This window comes from Ambystoma mexicanum, chromosome 13, assembly GCF_040938575.1.
Source record: "Ambystoma mexicanum isolate Mex_15411 chromosome 13, UKY_AmexF1_1, whole genome shotgun sequence".
NCBI classification, from domain to species: Eukaryota; Metazoa; Chordata; class Amphibia; order Caudata; family Ambystomatidae; genus Ambystoma; species Ambystoma mexicanum.
Window position 1 is genome coordinate 125,976,538 of NC_090938.1, and position 27,428 is coordinate 126,003,965.

General features: G+C 51.7%; 1 protein-coding gene across 4 annotated transcripts in view; it reads right to left on the reverse strand.

Moving 5' to 3' along the window:
* The window catches only part of BRPF3 (bromodomain and PHD finger containing 3), a 795,874-nt gene that overhangs the window by 400,974 nt on the left and 367,472 nt on the right, over positions 1-27,428 (reverse strand). For all 4 annotated transcript variants that reach the window (XM_069633430.1, XM_069633427.1, XM_069633428.1 and 1 more), the window contains 2 exons: positions 16,537-16,668; positions 16,179-16,307 (listed from right to left, as the gene is read on the reverse strand). In XM_069633430.1, coding sequence (XP_069489531.1) covers positions 16,179-16,307; positions 16,537-16,668 — 261 coding nt within the window. The remainder of the gene's footprint in view (positions 1-16,178; positions 16,308-16,536; positions 16,669-27,428) is intronic.

Genomic DNA, 27,428 nt, shown 5'->3' on the forward strand with positions numbered 1-27,428 from the left:
TTTTTTTCTTTACTGAGGATTCCCAGCCTGACGACAGGGGAATATTCATGAGCATGTGAATCCATACCAGACCCATGCTGGAGAACAACAGTTACAGGTAAGTAACTTGTTCCTTCTCCAGCATGGGGTCTGGCATGGATTCACATGCTCATGAATAAAATAATACATAGCAGTATACACATTCACAACCACGGGAGGTGGCAACAGGCTCAACATTAAGCAATACAACAACTCAACATTAAGCACCTCTTACCTCCTCACCAGGCTCACCTTAAGCGAACAGGTTGCGCAGCACTGCTTGGCCGACCCTGGACTCCTCCCTGGAGTCCCGATCGACGCAGTAGAATCTTGTGAAGGTGTGCGTCGACCTCCACGTAGCAGCCCTGCAGATGTCCAGCAGGGGCACACCAGACAGGAATGCCGTGGTAGCAGCGATCGCTCTGATCGAATGGGCTCTCGGACGGCCGGGCAGCGGTCGGTTTGCCAACTGGTGACAATGCATGATGCAGCCGGAGAGCCATCTGGAAATGGAAGTCTTCGAGAGAGCCTTCCCTTGATTCACAGACCCAAAGTTCACGAATAGCTGTGACGTCTTCCGAAAACTCTTTGTGCGGTCCACGTAGAACTTCAGCGCTCTAGCTACAATCAGCGAGTGCAAAGTCCTCTCGGCCAGCGTCGAAGGCGACGGGAAGAAAACTGGTAACACCAAGGGCTCGTTGAGGTGGAAGTCCAACTGCACCTTGGGCATGAAGGAGGGGTGCGTCCTAAGCACTACCCTTGTGTCATGAAAAGTCAAGTGTGGAGGCTTGCAAGATAGGGCTTGAATCTCTCCCACTCGTCGTGCAGAGGTGATGGCCACGAGGAACGGTCTTCCATGACAGGAACTTCAAGGGCGCCGAATGGGGCTCCCATGAGCCTGGTCAGCACCACATTAAGTTCCCACGCCGGGGCAGGAGCCTTCACCAGCGGGAATGATCGGAATAGTCCCTTCATAAATTCCTTCACCAGGCGATGAGACCACAAGGACGCCCGTCCCGTAGTCCTGGTTTATCGGTAGATGGCAGCCAGATGTGTTTTTATGGAGGCGTGAGCCAGTCCAGCTTTGGCCAGCAACAGCAAGTACGGCAGCACTTGAGGGGCCGTAATCCGCAGAGGGTTAATCTTCTGTGCACGGCACCAGACAGAGAACCTCTTTCATTTATGACCGTAACACTTGGGAGTTGAGGACGCCCTGGCCTTTGCAAGAACCTCTCTGTAATCAGCAGGGATATCGTACCCTCCAAACTCTAGCGCTGCAGGAGCCAGGCCTGCAAGTTCAGCGACTGTGGGTCGTGGTGTAGAATGGCGCCTCCTTCTCTGGAGAGAAGATCCGTGTCCGCCGGCAGCCTGACTGGCGGGAACGTTGACAAGTCCAGAAGGTCCGGGAACCAGACCTGCCTCGGCCACGCTGGTGCGACCAGGATCATCCTGCACCTGGACTTCTTCAGCTGGCTGATGAGGCGGAGCAGCAACGGCAATGGAGGGAACGCGTATAGAAACAGGCCGTCCCAAGGGAACGAGAAAGCATCGCCCATGCTCCTCGGCTGTGGGAACCTGCTGGCGAACCCCTGGCACTTGGAGTTCGTCGCCGTCGCGAACAGGTCGATCTGGGGTTTGCCCCATCGTTGGAAGAGTCGATCCACTTGATCCTGGCGCAGTTCCCACTCGTGGCACGAGCGCAGCTCCCTGCTGAGTGAGTCGGCGATGGTGTTTTTTATTCCTGCCAGGTGGAAGGGAACCAGAAACATCCCCTGGGCGACGCCCAGTGCCACAGATCCGGCGACTCCTTGGATAGGGCTGGGGATCTGGTGCCCCCCTGCTTCCGTATGTAGAACACCGTGGTGGTGTTGTCGGTGAAGATCCTCACCACTTTGTCCTTGAGGGACGGGAGGAACGACTTGAGTGCCCAGAACACTGCACGGAGCTCCAAGATGTTGATGTGAAGAGACCTCTCCTCCGGGAGCCAAAGGCCTCTTGCGTGGAGATCTCCGGTGTGGGCCCCCCCAACCCTCCAGAGAGGCATCCATAGTCACCGTCTCCTGAAACGTCGGGGTTTGAAAGTCTGTGCCCGTCGTTAGGTGAGCCCGGGGGCCCCCCCATAGGATCACCCGACGGAACTCCTCGTCGAGGGGGATCCTGTCCTCGAAGCAGCCCCCCGCCTGAAACCAGCGGGCGTCGAGGAACTCCTGTAGCGGATGCATCCGAAGTCTGCAAATGGGTACAAGGTAGATGCATGAGGACATCATCCCGAGAAGGGACTTGATGGACCTCACCCTGGCCACGTCCGTGGCTAACAGTCGCCGTACCTTGCCCAGGATGGTTTTGGTCCTCTCCTCTGAGGGGGAGGCCAATTGCTCCACTGTATCGAGCTTCGCCCCCAAAAACATTGCTACTTGCGACGGAACCAGGTGGGATTTGGGGTAGTTGATGGAGAACCCCAGCTCTGTGAGCAACCGGACGGTCCTCGCCGTATGATCGACGGCGAGTTCCCTTGACCTTGCCCGGATTAGCCAGTCGTCCAGGTAGGGGTAGACGTGGATCCCCTGCAGGCGCAGCCGCGCCGCCACTGGTGCCAGGCACTTGGTGAAAACCCTGGGTGCCGACTTTAATCCGAATGGTAGGGCTCTGAATTGGTAGTGGCGTCCTTGAACCACGAACCTGAGGAACTTCATGTGCCTTTTTAGAATGGGGATGTGGAAGTAAGCATCCTCCAGGTCCAGCGACGATAGGAAGTCGCCTTCCGCCAGCTGTCCCAGTACGTGCTGGAGGGTGACCATCCTGAATTTCTGCGCCTTGATGTATTTGTTTAACCGACGCAGGTCTAGGATGGTGCGCCAACCGCCTGTCTTCTTTCTGATGAGGAAGTACCTTGAGTATACTCCGGAGCCTCCTGGGGACGAGCTTGATGGCACCTTTCTTGAGCATCGCCTTTACCTCCAACAGCAGTTGAGGGGCGTGATTCTCCTTCCTGGCCACGGGAGGAATGCAAGGGCAATTCTTTAGGAATTCCAGCGAGTGCCCATTGGCCAGGGTGTCCAACACCCAACGATCGGTGGAGATGGACTCCCACACCCTGACGAACTTCGTCAGTCGGCCTCCCACTGGGGTGCTTCGGTGGGGGTCCCAACCACCCGGCCGGGTCAGTCTTGCTTGGAAGCGGCCTTGTCTCCTTGGCGACGACGGCGGGAACCCCCTTGCTTGCCGCAACCTCTGTAGGCCTCCTGGGAAGAGGAGCGGGCCGCCTGGCGGTAGGTGGAGGAGCCACCGCTGGATCCTTTGGAGGCACCCTGTCTGCCTCCAGAGCTCCGAAAGGGACGTCGCTGCTGAAGCACCCTTAGGGCCCGGGCCGTCTCCAAGTCGGTCTTGATGGCCTGTAGAGACTCTTCCACCGCCTTACCAAAGAGGTTGTTGCCGTCGAACGGCATGTCCAACACTCTGGTCTGGACGTCCTGGCGAAAGTCTGTCGCCTTGAGCCATCCTCGTCGGAGGAGGCAAACTCTGTTGCCCAGTTGGCGAAATCCGGTATCGGCAATGTCCATTGCCACCGTAATGGCCTGATCCGTCGCCACCTCGCCTTCCTGCAGAAATTCTAGGGCCTCTGCCCTTTTGTCATCAGGCAGGAAATCTAGCAGGGGAGCTATCTTGAACCAGAGCTCCCTGTCGTAGCGGGCCACGATCGCTAAGGCATTGGCCGCCTTAATCGTCGTTGCCGCCGACGAGATGACTCGTCGTCCCATAGAGTCCAACTTTTTACCCTCGCTGTCCGGCGGGGAAGTGGAAGTTGAAGCCGCCGCGCCCGTTACCTTCTTCTTAGCCACTGCCGAGATGACCGAGTCCGGCGTGGGCTGGGCCCTGAGGCACAAGGGGGCGGCATCTGGTACTTGGTACTTCTTCTCGTACCTGTCCCTCTTGGCGGTGTCGTGGCAGGGTTCTTGAGGACAGCAAGCCCCTTGTCCCAGATGTCGTCGAGTAAAGGCACCGCGAGGACCGTCTTCCTCTTAGCCTCTCGTCGTTGGTACCGAAACCCCTCCTTTTTCTGTTCTTCAGGGCAGAGCTGGAAGAGCTAGGATGCCCTAGTTATCATGGCGTGGAAAGAGCCAATCTCGTCGGCTGGGGACGCCCCTGGCGGGGGAGGGAGGGCCTTGGGTGACGACGGGATGTCTGCTGAGTCATCGCCGCTGTCATCGTCCGTCCCCATCGCCGTATCCGTCGCCGTATCCTCTCCCGGCGAGGGGGATTAGGGGTCCACTGGTCTCGCAGGCACGAAGGGCGGAGCGGGGTGGACTCTCCTCCGCTTGTTCGGAGGGCTTCCCGATGGGCCTGGTTCTGGCTCCTCCGTCGGGGTGCGTGGTAATCTCGTCCTTATCTCGGTACATAAGGATTGGATTGCCAACAAAATGGCCGCCGAGCTATCCTGGGGTTCGGGCAATGGCTGCGAAGGACGGGATGGCCGCTCCACTGGGCCCTGTTCGTCGCCTTGTCGCTATCTTTGATCACGTCTGCAGGGATCGTCCCCTGGGATCGAACCTTATCGAACCTCTCGTTGAGGTTTATGAACCTCTCGTTGAGGCTTATGGACCTTTCGTTGAGGCCCCTCTCGGTCTCCACCAGTTCCTCCTCAGAGGCTGATTCTCAGTCTGTATGTAACGGCCACCGGCCCCCGCCCCTCTTTTTCAGCCGGGGGCTTCACGGGGGTCTTAGCGATGGGCTGGAAAGAAGATTCCCTCCGCGGCGGCAGGGATACTCTGGGCCCAGAGGCCGTTTCCATTGGCGTAGTCTCAGCCGGCTCCGCCAGGGTCGCAGAGACCACTTCGGTAGAGGCCTTAGCCGGGTGGATCAAGGCCCTCACCACCTTAGGTGCGCCCTGGGCTTTCGCCTCGGGGGGAGGGTCAACGCCTCGCTCCCCCTTCGAGATAGACCGGGTCCGCTCCAGTGGCCTACCCGGGTTCTCGGACTTCCTCTTCCCCGAACCAGAGCGCTGGCTCGTGGTCGAACGTGCGGGGGAAGTAGCGCCCTGCTTGGCAACCGAAGAGCCCGACCTTTCGGACTCGCGGTGCTTGGCCTTCTGTTGGGCCCCCGTCGCCGGGGGGCCCTCAAAGGACTTAGAAGCCCGCTCAGACTTCTTCTTCGCCTTCTCACTTGCTGTGCCCTCCTCCAGCCAGGTGGCGAGGTGGGAACGACGATCTTGTTTGGTCCGTTCCGAAAGGTTCTTGCAGAACGCACAGTCCTTCTCCACGTGCGTCTTGCCCCCATGGAGGCAGTAGAGACATCGCAAATGCTCATCCTCCTTGAAAACGTTATATAATCCGCATCCAGGGCAGTTCCTGAACAGCTTGGATCCGGGACATCGAGCTCCCTTTGCACTGGGCCATGTCCGTTGAGGTAGGCCGCAGATCTTCCGGAATCCTCCAAGAAGCGTAAACTCGACAAAAATTTCACCCTTGAGGGGCGTAGAAGAATTCCGAAACGGGGCCCCGTTATCGGAAGTAGAAACGGTGGAGCTTGAGGCTCGATTAAACCGAAAAAATGAGAAATTCTCCTGAAAAAACGTGAAAACGCAGTAAAAAACTCGAGAGCTAAACACGAGGACTCCCAACACTAGAGCGTGCGGTAAAAATCAGAGGATGGCTGCCAGAGGTGGGGCTTAGGGAGAGGGCAGTGATTGGTTATTAGGAGAAAGACAGTTCAGAAACAAAACAAGCTGATTTTTTCTTTACCGAGGATTCCCAGCCTGACGACGGGGAATAATCATGAGCATATGAATCCATGCCAGACCCCATGCTGGAGAAAAAGTGCATCCGACTTGCAGAAGCCCTTGGTCCTGTCCAGATAGAATTTCATAGCACGTCTGACATCCAGACAGTGCAAGACCCTCTGAGCCTCATCCTTGGGGTCAGCGAAGAACGTAGGCAAGACAATTTCCTCGTTAAGATGAAAGGCGGAGGGTACCTTAGGTAGGAACGCAGGGTGAGTCCGCAGGACCACCTTATCCCAGTGGAAAGTGGTGTAAGGTTCTGAGGCCGCCAGAGCCTGGATATCGCTGACTCTGCGACCAGAGGTAAGTCCCACTAGCAACGCAGTCTTAATGGTGACCAGCCTGATGTCAGCAGACGCCATTGGCTCGAATGGTTTGTGCGCCAAAGCGCCCAACACCACATTGAGGTGTGGCCTCTTAATGGGTGGGTAAGGCCTGGACAATCCAGCCCGATGTTTCTTGACAATCAGGTTGGAGGAGGAGACGACCCCCTCCTCTGAATTTCTGTAGGCCCCTATGGCTGCCAAGTAAGTGTGGTATGTGTCTACTTGAACGCCTGAGTGTGCGAGGTGCGCCGGGAAGGAGAGCACATCGTCCAGTGTGCACGTAAGGGGTTCGATCTCCTTCGAGTACGCCCACTGACAGAACCTGCTCCATTTGATTTTATATTAGCTCCTAGTTGCATTGCCCTGAGTGTTCTCCAGGTGAAGCTGTGATAGGCTCAGGTGCTTGAGGGGGGGATCTGCTCAGGAACCACGCTGCGAGGGCTAATTTCTGAGGCACAGGCTGGAGGACCCTGCCCCCCCCCTTGCTGGGACAGGAGAGGTGCCGGACCCAGCGGAAGGTGAATGGGTGGTATGTCCGTGAGGCTGATTAGTTTGGAGAACCACAGTCTCGCTGGCCACCAAGGAGCTATCAAAATGATGCAGAGGTGAAAAGCTTCCTTCACCTTGCAGAGTATCCTTGGGCTCAGGGGTGTGGGAGGAAAGGCATATGCTGTCATGCCTTCCCATTGAATCTGCAATGCATCTCCCAGGAAGCAGGGGCCCAGCCCCTGCCAGAACGCGAACTGATGGCACTTCCTCTTCTTCCAGGAGGCAAATAGATCCACCCGAGGATGGCCCCATGTGTTGAAGAACACCTGCAGCATCTGGTCGTTCAATTGTCATTCGTAAATTGTACGCCCCCAGCCTGCTGAGCCTGACTGCTTCCAAGTTGGCTTCCCCCAGGAGGTGGACGGCCATGAGGTAGATGTTTTCCAGAGCCCATTCCCACATGCTGACTGCTAGACTGCACAGCGGAGGGGACCTAGTACCCCCCTGCTTGTTGCCATAGTACATGCTGGTGGATTTGTTGGTCTGGATAAGGACGGTCCTGCCCCCAATGAGCAGAAGGAAGGCTCTGAGGGCTAGCCAAATGGACCTGAGCTCCAGCCAGTTGATATGTGACTCCTGCTCCTGCTGGGTCCAGACTCCGTGGACGCTGAGGCTGTCCAGAGTGGCTCCCCAGCCCTCTATCGAGGAGTCTGTAGTGATGATGACCTGTGGGGACTGCTGCCGGAAGGGCTTGCCCATCCGCAGGTTGCAGTCCTTGGACCACCACGTGAGGTTCGAGTGGAGAGAAGGCTGTATGCTGACCAGCTCCGCGTGGTAGCCCTTCTCATGATTCCATGAGGCTGCGAAGTGCAGCTGTAATCTCCTCATCTGGAGTCTCGTGTGCGGCACGGCCTGGAAGACCACTGCCATGATACCCAGTAGGTGTCGGTACCACCAAGCCGAGGTCACTGCTCTGGTAAGTAAGTGCGTAGTGGCCCTCTTGATGGCCGTAATCTTGTCCTCTGAGGGAAATACCTTCTCAGAGCTTGTATCCCAGATGAGACACAGGAAGGTGAGGGTCTGCGTGGGCTGCAGCTGAGAATTCTTGAGGTTGATAGTAAACCCCAGGTCGTGGAGTGTGCTGATAAGCACAGAGGAATTGTGTCCAGGTACGGATAGACATGGCGGTCTGGAGGAGGGCTGCCACTGCATTCATGAGTCTGGTAAATACCCTGGGTACTGAGTTGAGGCCAGAGGGTAGCACCTTGTAATGGAAATGACAGCCCATGATCATGAAGCTTAGGAAGGAACAATGAGGCTGCCAAATTCGGGACGTCTAGGTAGGCGCCCTTCAGATCCAGCAAGTACATCCAGTCTCCCTTGTCTAGTGTCTCCGCAGTGAGTGCTGGCGTACCCATTTTGAATCTCTGAAGAGGGAGGGAGAGGTTGAGGGTGGAGGTCCAACACAATTCTCAGGCCAGCCTGGTTCTTCTTTTGTATGGCAAAAATTCTGGAATAGAAGCCTAATCCTCTCTGGGAGGCTGGTACTTCTTCCACTGCTTGGCTCTCCACGAGCGACCGGATCTCTACCAACAGAGTTGCCGTCCCAATCTGTGGAAGTGGAGGGGAGGAGGGAGGCATCGGTAGGCGGTACCCCCTGGATTCTACAGAGATGATACAGGGGTCTAAAGTTCTGGCACCAGAAATGCACGTAAGAGGCAAGCCTGCCACCCACTGGAGACACGTGGACCAGAGGGGACGCGTCATGCCTTTTTGTCGTCTGAGGCTGCTGCAGAGGAGGGGTATTGGAAGAAGCCCTTGCTCCCTCCTTTTTGTTGCTTGCGCCTGTGCTGACTCGGCGAGCGGTCAGGTTGTCTCGACCTCTGTTCCTGGAATCCCCGGAACATGCCAAACGGCCGTCCCTTATCGGAGCGTTGCTGCGACTGGGTGTACGCCTTGGGCACGGCATTTGTCAGGATAAAGACTTTGTAGTTTGCAAGCTGTTCTTCTTTTTATCTAATTCCTCATCGCTGGTAGAGTGAAGAGGTCACTATCCTTGAACAGAAGTTCCAATATCCGATCTTGGATGTTGGGGATAAACTTAGCCAGGCCGTCTTTCTCATGTCTGTGGCGATGCAGATAGCCCGGCAAGAGTCATCGCTGTGGGGCACGGTGGACTCTACGATGTCCTGCGCTACCACCCTGGATTCTTCTAGATCCGCCTTGAAGCGGGCCTGGCTCTGCACCGGAAGTTCCAGAATGAAGTCTGCTATTTCCCGCCACAACCTCTGGCATCCGCGTTGGCCTGACGCAGGTGCAGGGAGGCGTTGGGAGTACAACTTCTTCCTGTACGCCTCCAAGATCTTCTCCTTGCCTAGCAGCACCAAGGATGAGGTGGCTGAGGACGACTGAGGCTTAGAGTAGAGTGACGTTGCAGCGATCACCGAAGAATGCGGCTGGGGGTGTGTTGACAACAAGAGTGTATCCCCTACCATCTGTCTATACCAGGCATCGATGCGCCGATTGACAAGTTGGGCCGAGTGTGGCTTGAGCCACCCCTTCTTGGTCAGATCCATGACGTCCTTCTGCATCTGGATACCCATCTTGGTGGGGGGGTCTTAGGGTGAGGACTTCTGCCAAGACCCTCTGCTCTGGCTGCTCTGCCTCGGGTTGAGGAAAGCCCAGATATTCTGCCAAACCTGCAAGCTTGTCGTGGAAGGCGTTTGCTGATGACAGTGTGTCAGGGTCCCTCGCCTCGTCTGTATCCACCCAAGTGTCCGGCTGGTCCGGAGCAGGAGAAGTGGTGCTGGGCGCTGTGGGCTGCGGCGTGGAGACAGGAGCCGGAGGCTGCTGCGGGACCACCTGAGTTGTGGGAGGCAGGGGAGCCATAATCGTAGGAGCCGGCAGGAGCTGCCCTAGGGTCTGTGGTGCCAGAGCCATGGGAGGAATGACTATGGGCGCCGGTGGAGTGACCAGGGGGAGCAAGTCCCTGACTGTATCCCGTAGGATGGCCCCCAACTGGGGGGTTTGCATCAGCGCGAGGAACCTTTGAAGAACCTGTCTTCCGAGGTAGAAGCGGAAGCAGGGGAGTGGCATCGGACTAGCGACCATGTTTTCTAGCACGGCTGCCATTTTGTCGAGCTGCGTGCCACGTGCAAAAGTCGTGGTACATGGCTCCTTGTGTCCAGCCTCCTCCAAGACCCTTGGTGGTGGAGCATAAGGCCTACCCTGCACATCAGGTCTAGGCCTGGAAGGCGGATTGCCCTCGGCGTTGTCAATTGATTTTTCGAGCAGGCCGAGGTCTAGTGCTCCACACCGAGGCATCATAAGCATACTTGATGCGGATCGGTTATTGGCATCTAGGAACCGCAGTCCTGACACTTTTTAAACCTGGTCTTCGCAGTAGACGGTGCAGAAGATGAAGACATTTTTGTTTTCGCAAAGGAAATTATTGAAGCGTGCCTTAGTTCTCGAAGCGTAAGCTTACTCTGAAAAACAGAACTGAAGCCAACGGGTGCTGCGCCCCCTATATATACCTTTGATGACATAATCCTCGAGACGCATGCCCTCGATGGGCATTGAGTCGACTGCACTGACACACATCGCCGTCTTCCAAAAAAAATACATTTTCCAAAGCAGCTGAAGCTGGATATTGAATATCAAAGATGAGGAATACGTGGGGGACACAATCCATTCAAACTGTAGTTACTTGAGGAAATTAAAAAGTATCTTAAGGAGGACCCAGACGGTCCCTAGCAACACTGCCCATAGGGAGCTGTGTGCTGTAGTAGTAAAACACAGATGACTTTAAGAGCTATGGAGCAGACAGATTCCATAGTATAGGAAGAATACAAAGAATGGAGTTCCAAAAGACACAGCCTAAAAGAAGGAATGAGTGGAAAAAGGCTTCACGCATTTAGGATTTAAAGAAAAAGGTCCAGAAGTCCAGTAAAAAGTTCTGGGGGTCTCACTAGGAGAGGGGATGACGCATAACAATGATAAATCTCCCTAACATCTTCCAAGACAGATTAGTGTGGAGAATCATGGAATAAATATTGCCATCAGAGTAGTAGAAAGTAGTTGTGGGAGTTGTCTTCCTGGACGGAGAGTACACCGGGAAATTTATTTAGTTATTTCTGGCAGGAGAGTATACCAGGAAACAAGAAGATGGTTTGATGAACTATATTTAAGGTAAAAAGATATGATTGAAAGATTGTTGAAAGCTAGGAACCATTAACTGGATTATTTGTATTACGAACTGTGCTATCCTGACAAGACTTGTTGTGGTACCTTAAACCGAACTATGTTAAAACAGAACTGTGCTCAAAGTATTCCAAATTGATCCAGCGGAAGGTAGTCCAATCCTGGTCACAAGGAGTGCTTTCACGAACATTTAAGTTTGAATTGAATATTTTTTGTTGTTGAACTAAGGTTAGCCATATTTTACATGCATAATTTTATTGTGTGTATTAGTGTGAGGGGCAGAGACTTTTTGGACACTAGGTCATTTTTCTTTACTCTCAGTTTGCTACACAGGGGCATTTAATAAAAATGACAACTTTTGAGAAAACTATACCTTTGTATTCGTCTCGCATTTCTGACCCCTCAAAAATTACTGGGAAGCTCTGATTTATGGCCAGCATCCTAATTTCTTCATAGATTTGTTTGCAACTCTGAAATCGAGTATATGTCTGTACCATTGTGAATCCTCCTATTGAATGAGCAAGTACCCTGAGAAGGTGCTGCTTATGGGTTTAGGTTCTTTGTATCACATTTTGTTCCAGTACGATGTACCCCCATGAATGATTCAATACAGGTGTTGTGAGAAGGCTGTTCAGGATGAGATGCTTGGTGGAGAAAAAGGAAATCTGATTCTGCACCCCGTTCGACTATTTTCTACAAGCAATTGTATCTGATGATGTTTTTCCCAGGCGACAAGAAGATTTTAAAGGCTCTACCTAAATGCAGTGTTTAGAAGCCGGGGAGCGGGAGGAGATTTTAATGTTTCTGGATGAAGGGTTACCTGCTGCTGCTCGAGCAAATTGCTGCGCACTGACAGTCACAAATACTTTTTTGACAGGCAAGACTGTATGTCGGGTTTTCTTGTGCTGGAATTAATGGCTGTAGAAGAATTTCACCCTATGCTGACGGCCTCATTTTTGATGATGGTTAGCAAGCCTTATATTTGGGGCCAAACTCCACAGCCTTGAGGGTGTCATCATCATGAGATTCAAAAAGGGACCTTTTTTGGAAACAAAAGACCTAAAACCTCTGTTGTAAGTCAATCTTCAAACCCATTAGCCTGGCCCATGATTGGGTCCTTATGATGCGCCTGAGGCAGTAACTCTGACCAGCTAACTCTGAGATGTCCTTAGAAGTGCTGATGACTTGGTCCGATCTGAGGCACCGCTCTCTTGTAATTTCAAGGAAATCCCTGTTTGTTATCCTCCGGAAGGAAGGAAGGTAGTTTAGTCCTGGACTGATTGTCAGAGATTGCGGTCATCTCTCCCCACTGAAGCATAATAGCTGCCGGCTCTCAGAGTAGTACAGGCAGTCATGCTGTTCGCTTTGCTTTGGGCATCTTTTTCCCTACTTTTTCTGGATGGTTAGATGATCGGGATGATTTTGAAGGGAAGCACTTCCTCAATGCACCTACCACTATAGTCGGCTGGAAGATGTTTTCTGAAGAAAACAGGTCTGTTTTGGGTGCCTTGTATTTTCTCTCATGTCTCAGTCTATGAGACACTAAGGCTGGTCTATAGTTGGCTCTAATAACGCTGGCACTAAAGGAATAAGTGGGCGGGGATATACCTTGGGCGAGTAGTGTAAAAGATAATGTAAGCCAAAAATCGCAGCGCTGAGATAGGAATATTGCTGTTCTCTTAGTGACTTTGGAGAAGATGACCAAATCGTCTTTAGGTGAAACTCTATCTTTTATTGAATTTGGCATCTTGGGTGAGCAGTCACTCCAATCAAAATACGACTGATCTTCAGGTGGACAAAGAGACGGAGGGGTCGGGGGGTAGATGTAGCACTAGTACTCTGGTAGGCATCGGAGAGGTTCTGTCCCTTAACCTGGTTAAGGAATGTGACCTCTGTGGTGAAATGGACAATGGTCTACGTTCCATTTTAGTCTATCTTTCTCTGACTCCCTCTGAGGCTATAGAATTTTCCGGGGACTGGATATGAAGTTTGTCATTGATGCAGTGCCCGATGTATAAAAGGAGGCGACGCATACCACAGACTGTGAAACATCCCTCGAGGTTATGATTTTTGGCATCGAAGAAGGTCCCGATTTCAACTGTGAGAAACCTGAAGGTATTCTCCCTCCTATTCCTCATTGATCCTCTATGCAGGTGGCCAGGAAAAGGCCATCACTTTTGGACCCTGACCTTAGGGGTGGAAAAGCGAGGGAGGATCACCTGGCTGGAGGGTCTGTGGGGGGTGGGGTACCCTTGGGAGAGACATGGTATCCCCCTTTTCCTAAAAAAGACCAAACCAACCCATCCCCCGTCTTCATGGGGTGTTACAAACCAACTCCCCTGGCCTATTCATACATGACTGTGAAACGTACTGAGACAAGGAAGAGGCAACTAAGAGCAGTAAATACTAGTTGTTTTCACCACTTAGGTACTGAGACAAAGAAGAGGCCTGCTAAGAGCAGTGGAGGTCAGGCATGTACCCTTAATGATAGTCAGGCAGGGCTAATTGTGAACTCGCACCTGCAGTCTGTTAAAGGGCTGATGGTGTATAAAAAGCCCCACCTAATGAGAGTGAGAGAGGACATTTGGACCGGAGCAGTGACAGTGAATTTACAGCAGCAGCAGAGAGGCCAAGAGGGACAGCGAGGAGCTGTCCGTGTGCATCACGCTTATGATTCAAGGAAGAGTGGCCAGAGAGCTGGGGCTCTGCGGAATGGAGGGAAGCATGAAAAGGGAGCTGTGCTGGGAGGCTATCCTTTATTTTTCTGCTCAAGGTGCTCGTTCTCCTGGAGACAGAAGCCAACCCAGGAGTGCCTGAGGGCACGGGAGGGAGCCCTGAAGTAAAGACCAAAAGGCCAGAAGATCTGCGCTGCAGAAACTTGCATTACAGCAACCAGTGAGTTTCTGGATAAACAGAAACTAGGTATACAAGTGTTTGAAGCTGCGTGTAAGGATATTTTGTATTGGAGTGTTCGTGTCAATGAAAGACATGTTAAGGAAAGGTCTCCGATCAGAATCCTTATGTAGCGGTGAACATTAAAGCCTGTTAACTCAAAGTGTAGTGAATACTTTGTTACCAAGTGGTCAAGTGAAGATAAAAGCAAAGTGTCCAAAGCCTTCGAACGCTGGCCGCATTTAAAGGCAAACTTCAAAGACTTACTTCAGTGAAACCAATTGAAACAAACAAATGAATCATTTGCTGAGAAACCTTTAACCATTTTTGAATGCCCAACAGAAAACAAGGGTTTCAACAATATAAGGAAATCATCATTTGTGAAGATTCTTAAAGAAAGGACATTTTCCCAAACACTTGAATATACCGTGAACCAATTACTACAGTGAATGAAACTTACATCGCACACATAAGTCCTATATATTACTGGTGCTGAACAATCAAGTGTGAATTTAAAGAAACCAATAATTAACACATTTTAAAGTGAATCCATCTTTAACACAGCCAGCGAACTCAATGTGTGCTGTTAACTAAAGTGAAGGAAACCTTAGGAAGCAAACTTTAAAAAGGTGAATATAATTGAACTGCTATTTTCAATCACAACATGTTGTGGTCCAACAACCAGCTATATACCAAGGGTACACGTGTGGCACAGAATCTTTAAAAAAGTGACAACACCAGCATAACATCCAAATATCAATGTGGCACAGGAATATCTATCAATGTGGCACAGGAATATCTTGGGGGAGGAATCCCTGAGGTGAGAACTACTTATTGTCCAGAGAAAAGGGCCTCAAGTTATTTTGTATTTGAACTGAGTTTAGGAACTTGGGGGAGTCCTGACTCCCAAGTATTGGCCAAACCTGTATGTCTTTTGAACTGAAGACAATTCTTAAGACTTTTGTTCAAAATGCTTTACACTTGGGGAAGGGAGTTAAAAGAAAGCTATGAGCTGGACCAAGCTCTGAACTTTATGCTGAGCACTGTTTTGTTTATTGCCGATTTCCCCACACGTTGTATACGATTAGTTGTGATGGTAAGTTTAGGTTTTGGACACAGACGCATTCCTAAGCTGAACTTGCGGACTTTGACTTTCATTAGTTTTGGTTCGCTAGGGGATCCCATCATAGTATAGGGCAAGATAAGCGTTTCTCCATCCTAACATTTAAGTTAATAAAAGTGTTAACTTTGAACTTTTAATCCGTTGTCTGTGTCTCACTCAAGGATGTTGTCACACAACACTGAAGATTTAACAACGACCAGTGACTGTGCCGGTTCTCTGAGGTAACCCCCGGAGATATCAGAAGCTGCCCCAGTCTGAGGAAGGGAAAACTCCTTGTTTTTGTGTGTGGGGAATTGGCTCACTCGAGGTACTCAGGTGCCTAGAACATTCTGCAGAGGCTTGTCTTGCCCTTGAGACCGATACCCTCCCTAACCTTAAAACACCAATATAGCATTTCTTGTCAAAGTTGACTATCATTGGTGTGGGAATCAGGAAGACACACAATAGATACAGCGAGGTCATCCTTGTTCGATTTTATCCCTCACATAAGGGACATATGTCAAAAGATACAGCCGTTCTGTAGAGAGGGACCCCAGAACTGTAGCAACAAATAGGTTAAAGAAAATATTCAAGAAGTCAAGTGGCAGTGAAAAAGACGTTGAGTGAAGTAAAAAGAAATCTGAATTTAATGCTTGAAATTAAAACTAGCGTACAAACCCAGAGCCGTGTCCAAAGAGCGATGCCCATAGAAGAGACAAATAAACTGAAGGCTCAACTGTCACTACACTCCATAATGGGAAACGAATGGAGTCTGACAGCCTTAAAGCGACAGCTGCGGCTTTTTACCCGACTCTTCTGTATCTGTTTTCTCATCTTGTTTTCACAATGCAGAAGTGTTGGCTTTTTCTAACGATAAAAGCAATGTAAATGTCCGTTTATGGAGATATTTTCTTTTGAAAGAAATGTGCAATTTAAAAATCAGATAGTGATGGTTTTAAATTATATTGTTCATGTATGAAAATTTGATACGTAATTTCACACAAACAGGTTTTATTTAATGAAAATATTCCGAGATCCCGAGCACTGCTTCTGAACAGTTAATGAATTTTAATGAAGAACTTGCGATGGAGAAAAAAGATTTTTCAATAATTAGCTCACTGCAGTTTGTTTTCCTCTACAATTAATGCAGCCAACCGTAATTAATACAACTGACCCAATATAAATCTCACCAAAACAAGGAGTGTTTGAAAGACTGTTTTAACTTTTGCAAGAAGAGGGCCCTCGTCACTCTCCTGCAGGACATTTTACTGTAGTACAGATCTTAACATATTCATATTTATGCATAGTAAAAGAATATCCTTTACTGGCATATAAATCATTCAAACTATCAGTCACTGCAAAGATTGCTTACCTCTTTCAGGTTCACTGGATCTGCAAAAATGCGGGCAGGGTCTTTCTCCTGCAGCAAGTCCAAGGTAGTGCGTAAAAGCACATTAAAAGGAGTTAACTGAAGTTCCAGAGCAGCTTGCTGCACCTTAACCTGGGAAGAGCAGCAAACGCATAATTACCATCACCCAAACTATATATCTGTACTGAAACACTGTGGGGCACGAGTGGTAGCAGCCATTCACACTTATCAAAGAAAGCTCTCTGGGCAATGCCGTGTGACCAACAGGTGCAGTTTCCGTGCTGCATTTCTTGAGCAACCAGACGACTTAACCAATATAGAGTCATTGAATGCTGCATAGTACCGCGTCATTTAGGCTCACCTGTTCCCGTTTGAGTTTCTCTCTCTTGCGGATAAGTTCAATAAGCAGCCTCGCACGTTCCAGGTCATGCCGTAGCTTCTGCCAGTACTTCAGTTCTTGCTTAACTGCACTGGTCTTCTCATCGTGCTCCTTCTATACAGGAAACAATACAGACAATCTACGCATTACAACTCCATTATCTCAAAGACTACAAATCTGTCCACACAAGCGTCACCAGAAATGTGCACTGGAATACAAAGACACATTTTTCAAACTACCGTAATCTCCACAGTCTGCTTAGAAAGGAAATGTTGCATACCTGTAATCCTAGTTCTCCATCATAGGTCAACACTGGGACGCTGAGGACATCACAGTGTGGGGGCTTTGGGTATCTGGGAGCCAGGGATAGGCACCCACTTTGTGAAGCGATAGTAGAAGGTAGTAAGCAGAACTCTCTAGTGAAGAGTTTACAATTATCTATGACCAGGATTTTACCCCAAAATTAGGCCATAAACTCTAATTTTGTTAACTATGGCAGTGCAGTCACACTTTACTCAAGGGAGGTAAGAAGGATGGTGGATAGGTATAGTTTATCTTCTAATAGACAGAAGAGAGTACACTACAGATACCTAATGAAAAGTATCTCTTTATTAAAGGGTTACACACAAGCATAAATAGGCCGAGCAATTACTTGGGTTATCAAACAGTACAGCAGTGTGTATATCTATACATACATCAAATAAGGCCTACACAGACTTTCACCAATCTTAAACTAAATATATGGCATACACCTGGTGGTAAGTTTAGTACATAAGTAATGCTAGAGGCTTGGACTAAAGGGAGATCACCAGTGCTCCAGATAAGGTTTTAAAGTGGGAGCATTTTACTCCCTATATTTTCAAGTTGGGAGTACAATACATTTTTAGGGAGTAAAAATGTAAGTTCAATTCCCAATGGGAGCATTTTATAAGCAAGTAAGCGACCTTGACCTGTTGTCCCCGAGACCTAGTACCTAGGAGACAATCATGCCTGTTCTGGAATGGGTCTTTTCCGCAGAATTTGGTGATGCAGAAGTTTATTCTGCTTATGACAATCTTATCTCGGGTATGCAACCCTTTGTCAGCAAGTCTAACAAGAGTGTCAATAAACCTGCTATCAAAAGCAGCAAGTGGTATGATGTGGACCGTAAGACAGCAATGCTAGACATTTTAAATTGCCTGAAGAGTGGCCCGAGTATTGATAGGGCTGAGCTGAGGTGTCTAAGAGCGCAATATAGATATTTAATCAAGACCAACAAAGATAGCCTAGTACGGCTAGAATGGGGAAGAATGCAGCAAACCTCCGAATCCGGGGACACTAGTCTGTTCTGAAAAATTGTTAGTGGGAACAGAGAAGGTGGTGGTAACAAACTGGGTGTTATCAACCCAAGCACTTGGAGGAAAAATTTCCAGAACCTCTATGAAATGGCAGTGCCAGCTGATATCTGGGGCGTCTTACCATCGACGAAAGACTGTGGGAACCAAATGAGAAGCAAAAAATATAGGTCCGATACAAATAGAGGTTTTGGAATGTATTATTTCAACAGGGCGGTACGGTCCCTGGACTGTATTTCATCCCTATTGATTTAATTGAGGATGAACTAGTCATATGGGCACCGGTATTATATAAATAGTTTAATGCGATTCTCAGGCTCAATAAGGTTCCCCATCTTGGCAAAATGCCACTATCATCCCAATCTATACAAAAGGAGGGAGAGAGGACCCCGGGAACTTTAGGCCAATATCACTGTTGGATAGTGTGGGGAAAGTCTTCACCAGAGTCCTACATGAGCATCTCCAGATGTGGGTTGTTCAGCAAAGAATAGTAGACCAGCAGGTTTTTGGCCTAAAATAAGCACCATAGACCAGGAGTTTCGCTTACAGCTAGTCAAACCGAAACATATGGTCTTGAGAAATATGAATTCATACACTGCATTTATTGAGCTCAAAACCACTTTTGACTGTGTGTCACGGAGCACAATGTGGTCTCTATTGGCTAGAAGGGGAGTACCTGCCAACCTAAGGCATATATTCGTTTTCAGAAATTGATTAGCAGAGTTTGGTAATCAAAATGTTTTTGATTAGCAAACAGACCCATTTGATTAGCAATTTTGTACTAATATTGTCAATGTCACCAGAAAGGAGTTGTTTCTTAACAGTAACTCTTACCTGTAACTCCATTTCATGGATTCACATGCTTTGAATATTCCCCGTCGTCAGGCTGGGAACCTCGGTCTTTGTTTAAAATAGCGCTTTCCCTTGGAAAACTTCGGCACTTTAGTGTCCTATCGACGTCCTTTTGGGCCGCTTAGGTACCACCCAATAGGACATAGGGTATAAAAAGACCCGCCACCGCGGCCTCTCTTCAGATTTTAACCTCCAAAGTAGAGGCACCAACCAGGTTTGCATGACTGGGAGGCCCGAGGGCGCATGTGAATCCATGAAAGATACCAATGCTGGAGAAATGGAGTTACAGGTAAGAAACTACTCCCTTCTCCAGGATTGGATCTTTCATGGATTCACATGCTTTGAATAGATTATATAGCAGAAGTCATCGAATATGGTGGCGTGTAATGCAAACCAACACATCAGGGGTGCAACAGATAAGAACAGCCAAGAAAATATTAGCAGTAGAAACACTGAGACAGATACCCCAAGGGCGAAGGGCTTACCTTACTGAAACAGGCGTTGCAAGACTGCACGTCCCATCTGTACATCTGCACATGCTGCTGTTCCAGGCAATAATGCCGAATAAGGAACAAGTTACTTACCTGTAACTGTTGTTCTCCAGCATGGGTCTGGCATGGATTCACATGCTCATGAATATTCCCCGTCGTCAGGCTGGGAATCCTCGGTAAAGAAAAATCGGTATCAGTTTCGTTTCTGATCTGTCTTTCGTAGTAGAAACCAATCACTGATCTCTGCGTCATACTGACCACAGCCAATGACTGCCATCTCCCTAAGCCCCGCCTCTGGCAGCCATAATCAGATTTGGTAGCACGTGAAGTGGCAGTATGACCAAGTGAAGAGCCGCAGAGGAGTAGGCGGGAGGGTTCGCATGTGAATCCATGCCAGACCCATGCTGGAGAACAACAGTTACAGTTAACTTGTTCCTTCTCCAGCATGGGGTCTGGCATGGTTTCACATGCTCATGAATAAAAGAATACATAGCAGTACACACATGCACAACCACGGGAGGTGGCAACAGGCTCAACATTAAGCATCTCTTACCTTCTCACCAGGCTCACCTTAGGCGAACAGGTTGCGCAGCACTGCTTGGCCGACCCTGGAATCCCGGTCGACGCAGTAGAATTTCGTGAAGGTGTGCGTCGACCTCCAGGTAGCAGCCCTGCAGATGTCCAGCAGGGGCACACCAGATAGGAACGCCGTGGTAGCTGCGATCGCTCTGGTGGAATGGGCTCTCGGACGGCCGGGCAGCGGTCGGTTTGCCAACCGATGACAGTACATGATAAAGCCGGAGAGCCATCTGGAAATGGAAGCCTTTGAAAGAGCCTTCCTCTGATTGACAGGTCCAAAGTTCAAAAAAAGTTGTGACGTCTTCCGAAAACTCTTCGTGCGGTCCACGTAGAACTTCAGCGCTCTAGCCACATCCAGCGAGTGCAAAGTCCTTTCAGCCGGCAACGAAGGCGACGGGAAGAAAACAGGCAACACCAAGGGTTCGTTGAGGTGGAAGTCCGACGGCACCTTGGGCATGAAGGAGGGGTGCGTCCTGAGCACTACCCTCGTGTCGTGAAAAGTCAAGTACGGGAGCTTGCAGGAAAGGGCCTGGATCTCTCCCACCCGTCGTGCGGAGGTGATGGCCACAAGAAACGCTGTTTTCCACGACAAGAACTTCAACGGAGCTGAGTGCAGAGGCTCGAACGGAGGTCCCATGAGCTTGGTCAGCACCACGTTGAGCTCCCACGCCGGGTCCGGAGCCTTCACCGGTGGGAACGATCTGAACAGTCCCTTCATGAATTCTTTCACCAGACGATGAGACCACAAAGACGTCCGTCCCGTGGTTCTGGTGTATCGGGAGATCGCAGCAAGATGAATCTTGTGGAAGCGTGTGCCAGTCCAGCCTTGGCCAGCGTCAGTAGGTACGGCAGTACTTGAGGAGCCGTAATCCGTAGAGGGTTAATCTTCTGTGCGTGGCACCAGACAGAGAACCTCTTTCATTTATGTCCGTAGCATTTAAGAATTGAGGATGCCCTGGCCTTTGCAAGAACCTCTCTGCAGCCGGCCGGTATGTCGTAACCTCCAAACTCTAACGCTGCAGGAGCCAGGCCTGCAAGTTCAGCGACTTCGGGTCGTGATGGAGGATGGCGCCTCCTTCCCTGGAGAGAAGATCCGCGTCCACTGGCAGCTTGATTGACGGGGACGCTGACAAGTCCAGAAGGTCCGGGAACCATATCTGCCTCGGCCACGCAGGTGCGACGAGGATCATCCTGCACCGTGACCTCTTGAGCTGGTTGATGAGCCGGATCAGCAACGGCAATGGAGGGAACGCGTATAGAAACAGGCCCTCCCAGGGGAACGAGAAAGCATCGCCCATGCTCCTCGGCTGGGGAAACCTGCTGGCGAACCTCCGGCACTTGGAGTTCGTCGCCGTCGCGAACAGATCGATCTGGGGAGTGCCCAATCGTCGGAAGAGGCGGTCCACTAGATCCTGTCGTAGTTCCCACTCGTGGCACGAGCGCAGCTCTCTGCTGAGCGAGTCGGCGATGGTGTTTTTTATTCCTGCCAGATGAAACGGCACCAGAAACATCCCTTGGGCGACGGCCCAATGCCACAGATCCTGCGCCTCCTTGGACAGGGCTGGGGATCTGGTACCGCCCTGCTTCCTGATGTAGAACATGGTGGTGGTGTTGTCGGTGAAGATCCTCACCACCTTGCCCTTGAGGGACGGAAGAAAGGACCTGAGGGCCCAAAACACTACACGGAGCTCCAGGACGTTGATATGGAGGGACTTCTCCGTCGGAAGCCAAAGGCCTCTCACGTGCAGATTTACGGTGTGCGCTCCCCACCATTCCAGGGAGGCATCCGTGGTCACTGTCTTCTGGTGGCCTGGGGTCTGGAAGTCCATGCCCGCCGTCAGATGCGCGCGGGTGCCCCACCACCGGATCGCTCGTCGGAAGCTCTCGTCGAGTGTGATCCTGTCCTCGAAGCTGCCCGTCGTCTGGATCCAGCGAGCGTCCAGGAACTCCTGTAACGGGCGCATCCGAAGCCTGCACAGGCGGATGAGATAAATGCAAGAAGATATCATTCCGAGGAGGGATTTGATGGACCTCACCCTGGCCGCGTCCGCAACCAGCATCCGCTGCACCTTGCCCAAGATGGCCCTCGTCCTTTCCTCCGACGGAGAGGCCAGAAGCGCCATTGTGTCGAGTTTCGCTCCCAGAAACAGTGCGTCTTGCGCGGGCATCAGGTGGGACTTGGCGTAGTTTATGGAGAAACCCAGGTCCTTGAGTAGTTGGACGGTCCTTGCCGTGTGCTCCGCGGCGAGCTCCCTTGTCTTTGCTCGGATGAGCCAGTCGTCCAGGTAGGGGTAGACGTGGATCCCCTCCAGGCGCAGCCACGCCACCACCGGTGCGAGGCACTTGGTGAACACCCTGGGTGCCGACCTAAATCCGAAGGGAAGGGCTCTGAACTGGTAGTGACGCCCTTGGACCACGAATCTGAGAAACTTTTGGTGTCCCTTTAGGATGGGGATATGGAAGTAAGCATCTTCCAAATCCAACGACGACAGGAAATCGCCCTCCTCCAGCTGACCCAGGACGTGCTGGAGCGTGACCATCCGGAACTTCTGTGCCTTGATGAATTTGTTCAGTCGTCGTACGTCCAGGATGGGACGCCATCCTCCTGTCTTCTCACGAGGAAGTATCTTGAGTAAACTCCGGAGCCCCGAAGCCTCTTTGGGACGAGCTCGATGGCTACTTTCTTGAGCATCGCCTTTACCTCCAAGAGAAGTTGAGGGACGTGATGTTCCTTCCTGGCCATGGGGGGGACGCGCGGGCACTTCTTTACAAACTCGAGCGCCTGACCCTGGGCCAGGGCGTCCAGCACCCAACGGTCGGTGGAGATGGACTCCCACACGTTGACGAAGTTCGCCAGCCGGCCTCCCACCGGGATGCTTCGGTGGGGGCCCGACCCCACGGCCAGTTCAGTCCTGCTTCGATGAGGCTTTGCCGCCTTGTCCTCCCTGGCGACGACGGCGGGGTCTGCCCGACTTGCCTCGTCCCCTGTAGGCTTCCTGTGACGACCAACGGGCCGCTTGACGGTAGGTGGAATATCCGCCGCCGGAACCTTTTGAGGCACCCTGCTTGCCTCCGGTGCTCCAAAAGGGCGGCCGTCGTTGCTGGAGAACACCAAGAGCCCGGGCCGTCTCCGTGTCCGTCTTGATGGCTTGTAGGGAATCGTCCACTGTTTTCCCAAACAGGTTGCTCCCGTCGAACGGCATGTCCAAAACTCTGGTCTGCAAGTCCTGCCGGAAGTCCGTTGCCTTGAGCCATCCACGCCGTCTAAGGCACACACCGTTGCCCAACTGGCAAAACCCAGTGTCAGCGATGTCTGTCGCTATCGTAATGGCGTGGTCCGACGCCACTTCTCCTTCCTGCAAGATCACTAGGGCCTCCGCCCTCTTGTCGTCCGGTAGGAAGTCCAGCAGGGGGGCGATCTTGTACCACAACTCCCTGTCGTAGCGGGCTACAATAGCCAAGGCGTTGGCCGCCTTAATCGTCGTCGCTGCCGATGAGATGACTCTGCGTCCCATCGTGTCCAATTTCTTTCCCTCGCCGTCCAGGGGGGAGGTTGACAGAGGCCGAAGCCCCCCCTGCTTTCTTCCTGGCCGCCGCGGAGACGACCAAGTCCGGGGTCGGCTGTGCCCGAAGGCACAAGCGGGCCGCGTCCGGGACCCGGTACTTCTTCTCGTACCGATCCCTTCTCGAAGGCGTTGTGGATGGGTTCTTGAGGAGGGCGAGACCCTCATCCCAGATATCGCCCAGTAGAGGTACAGCAAGGACTGTCTTCCTCTTGGTCTCACGCCGTTGATAAAGGAAACCTTCCTTCTTCTCTTCCGGGCAGAGCTGGAAAAGCTCGGATGCCCTGGCGATCATGGCATGAAACGATCCAATCTCGTCAGGCGGGGAAGCCCGGGGAGGAGGTGACGACGGAAGATCCTCGTCGTAAACTTCGTCGTCTGTACCCGTCGCGGCCGTGTCCATCCCTGTATCATCCCCACGGGTCGTGGACGGGGAGGAGGGCTGAGCAGGGCTCGATGGTTGAAAAGGAGGTGGAGGATGAATCCTTCTTCTCTTAGGAGGAGGGCTCCCAGAAGGGCCTGGCTCCGGGTCCCCCGTCGGGAGCGGTTCCTCCGTTGGTGGTAACGGCAATCTCGTCCTTATCTCCGAGCATAAGGACTGTATAGCCAACAAAATGGCCGCCGAGTTGTCTTGCGGCATGCTTGAGGGGATTCCGACGGGTGGTCAGGACCCTCGTCGGCACCCTCGACGTTCTCGTCGTCTCCCTCGTCGGGTTCCCTCCCGGCGGGCTGGTCTTCTTCCACACCAATGCCGCGGCTTAAGACTTCGATCAGCTCCTCTTCAGAGGTTGAGGCCGAATCCACGATGGCCTCCTGCCCCCCCTTTTTCTTCTCCGTCGGAGGTTTCACGGGGGTCCTGTCGATGGGCTTGAAAGAGGACTCCCTCCGCGGTGGCAGGGAGACTCTGGGCCCCGAGGTTGCCTCCACTGGTGAAACCTCCACAGGCTGAGTCAGGGCCGCTGCGACTGTATCGATAGAGGCCTTGGCAGGGTGGATCAAGGCTTTCACCACCTTAGGTGCGCTCACCGCCTTCTCCTTGGGGGGAGGGTCACCGCCTCGCTCCCCCTCCGATGGGGCCTTCGAGCTCGACCGGGGCCTCTCCAGAAGCTTCGCTGGGTGCTCGGACTTCCTCTTACCCGAGCCTGAGCGTTGGCTCGTGGTTAATGGCGCCGTGGAGGTTGCGCCCTGCCTGGCAACCGAAGAGCCCGACCGTTCGGCGCTCCCGGTGCCAGCGGACTCACGGTTCTTGGCCTTCTGTTGGGCCCCCGTCGCCGGGGCGCCCTCAAAGGTCTTAGAAGACCGCTCGGACTTCTTCTTTATCTCGCCTGACGGGTTCTTCCCTTCCAGCCAGTTGGCGAGACGCAGATGGCGGTCCTTCATGGTCCGCTCCGACATGTTGCCGCAAAACGCACAGTTCTTCTCCACATGTGTCTTGTCCTCATGCAGGCAGTAGAGGCAAAGGGAGTGTTCGTCCTCCTTGAGGACATTCTGAAGCTGGCATCCAGGGCAGACCCTGAACAGCTTTCCGGGCGTCGAGCTTCCCTTCTCCTGGGCCATGTCCTAGATGGGCCTGAGAAACTTCTGGAGTCCTCCAAAAGCGTGGCTCGACGAAATCTTCACCCTTGAGGGGCGTAGAAGAATCCGACACGGGTCCCCGTTGATCGGATAAAGAAACGGTGGAGCTTGAGGCTCTTTTGACCGAAAAAAGAGAGAATTTTCCTATGAAAAAGCTCGAAAACGCACTAAAGCTCGAGAGCAATAGCACGAGGATCCCAACACTTGAACGTGCAGTAAAAATCTGAAGATGGCTGCCAGAGGCGGGGCTTAGGGAGATGGCAGTCATTGGCTGTGGTCAGTATGACGCAGAGATCATTGATTGGTTACTACTACGAAAGACAGATCAGAAACGAAACTGATACTGATTTTTCTTTACCGAGGATTCCCAGCCTGACGACGGGGAATATTCATGAGCATGTGAATCCATGCCAGACCCCATGCTGGAGAAATGTATGCGGCACCAACCAGGAGGCCGCCTGGCAAATGTCCACCAGTGAAATCCCCGACCATAATGCCACTGATGACGAGGTGGATCTCGTCGAGTGCGCCTTTGGGCGCCTCGCCAAAGGCTTTCCCGCCTTAGAGTGACAGAAGGAAATAGCCGAAGAAACCCAGCGAGACAATCCTTGTTTGGAGATTGCTCTTCCCTTGACTGAGGGTCCATAAGCCACATTTGTCTTGAATGTCTGAACTCCTGAGTCTGATTCAGATACCATTTTAATGCTCTTTTTACATCGAGCATATGCAGCGCCTTTTCTGCCGACGAGGAAGCTGAAGCGAAGAATGATGGCAGCACAATAGAAGAGAGTTTATGGAAGGTAGTCGGCACCTTTGGAATAAAGTGCGGGTTAGTAGCCAACACCACCTTTTCCCTGAAGAAACATAAGTAAAGATGATCAATCACTAGGGCTTGCAACTCCGATATTCTTCTTGCCGAAGTAATGGCCACTAAAGACGCCACTTTCCACGACAAGAACTGCAGGGACATCGACGACATGGGTTCAAACGGGGCCTTCATCAGACCCGACAGCACCAGATTGAGACTCCAACTAAGAGGGAATTTCTTAATTGGAGGAAAAGTCCGAAACAATCCTCTTAGAAAATGTTTGACCAGACGGTCACTGAACAGAGGGGTAGCATGCCTCTTCCAAGTGAATCTAGAAATCGCCGCCAGGTGAACTTTAAAACAGGAGAATGCCAAACCTTCCTTCGCCAAGTGCAACAAGTAGGGCAGAATTTGCTCTGATGAAATGCTTAAAGGATCCATCCCAGATTGGCCCTTACACCACATACAAAGTATTTTCCACTTGCATGCATAGGAGATATTCGTGGACGGAGCTCTAGCCGCCTCCAAAACGTGGCGACAGTCACTAGGAATGTTCAGTAGGCCAAATTCGGAGAAGTCAGGAGCCACGCGTCAGGGTGAGAGAGCCCGTATCGTGGTGCCAAACTGCACCCTTGTCTTGAAACAGAAGGTCCGGCGTCACTTGTAACCGCACTGGGTCCGCTACGGATAGATGGGGAAGGTCTGAGAACCACGGCTGCCTGGCCCAGTATGGGGCCACCAGAATCACACGGCATGGGTATTTATGAATCCACTGGAGGGTCCGCCGAATAAGTGGAAATGGAGAGAATGCATACGCGAACCTGCTCGTCCACGGTAACAAGAACGCATCACCCAGGGAACCTGGCTGAGGCCATCTGCTGGCAAACTCCTTGCACTTTCTGTTCTCTCGAGTGGCAAAGAGATCCAATGAAGGACGACCCCATCTCCGGAAAATGCTCGACACCTGCTGTTCCTTCAGCTGCCACTCGTGGAGTTGGTTCATTTCTCTGCTGAGAGAGTCCGCCTGCACGTTCATCACCCCTGGCAGATGCAACGCTTTCAGATCCCAATAAACCGCTCTCAGTTCCAGCACATTAATGTGAAGACTCGATTCGACTGGAGACCAAAGACCTTGAACCTGGAAGGTTCCCAGATGCTCTCCCCACCCCGTCTGAGAGGCATCCTTCACCATTGTAGATTGAAATTCCGGCTGCAGTAACGGCACTCCTCGAGTCTGATAGTCCGAAAGCTGCCACCATCGAAGAGCTTCCTGTAAGACGCTGTTGACCACCACCTTGTCGGACCATAACCTGCGACTTTGAGCCCACCAGTCCGCCAGAAACTCTTGCACTGGCCTCATGAAAATATACAACAGTTCTTCACCAACGGAATACATGACGCCATGGCTCCTAACAGCGACATGTACTTTCTGACCGGCACACTTGTTCCGACTCTCCACTCTGCCGCCTTCTGCTTGAGTTTTTGAATTCTCTCGACGGAAGGCTTTACCAGGCCTGACTGAGTTTGGAATTCTGCGGCCAAAAATACCAAGCTCCTGGAGGGAGATAGATATGACTTTTCGAAGTTAATGGCGAAGCCTAGTAGTTGTAACAGCCGCATGGTAATGTTGAGACTTTCCTGCGTCGCCACCGGAGACGAGCCGCGTATCAGC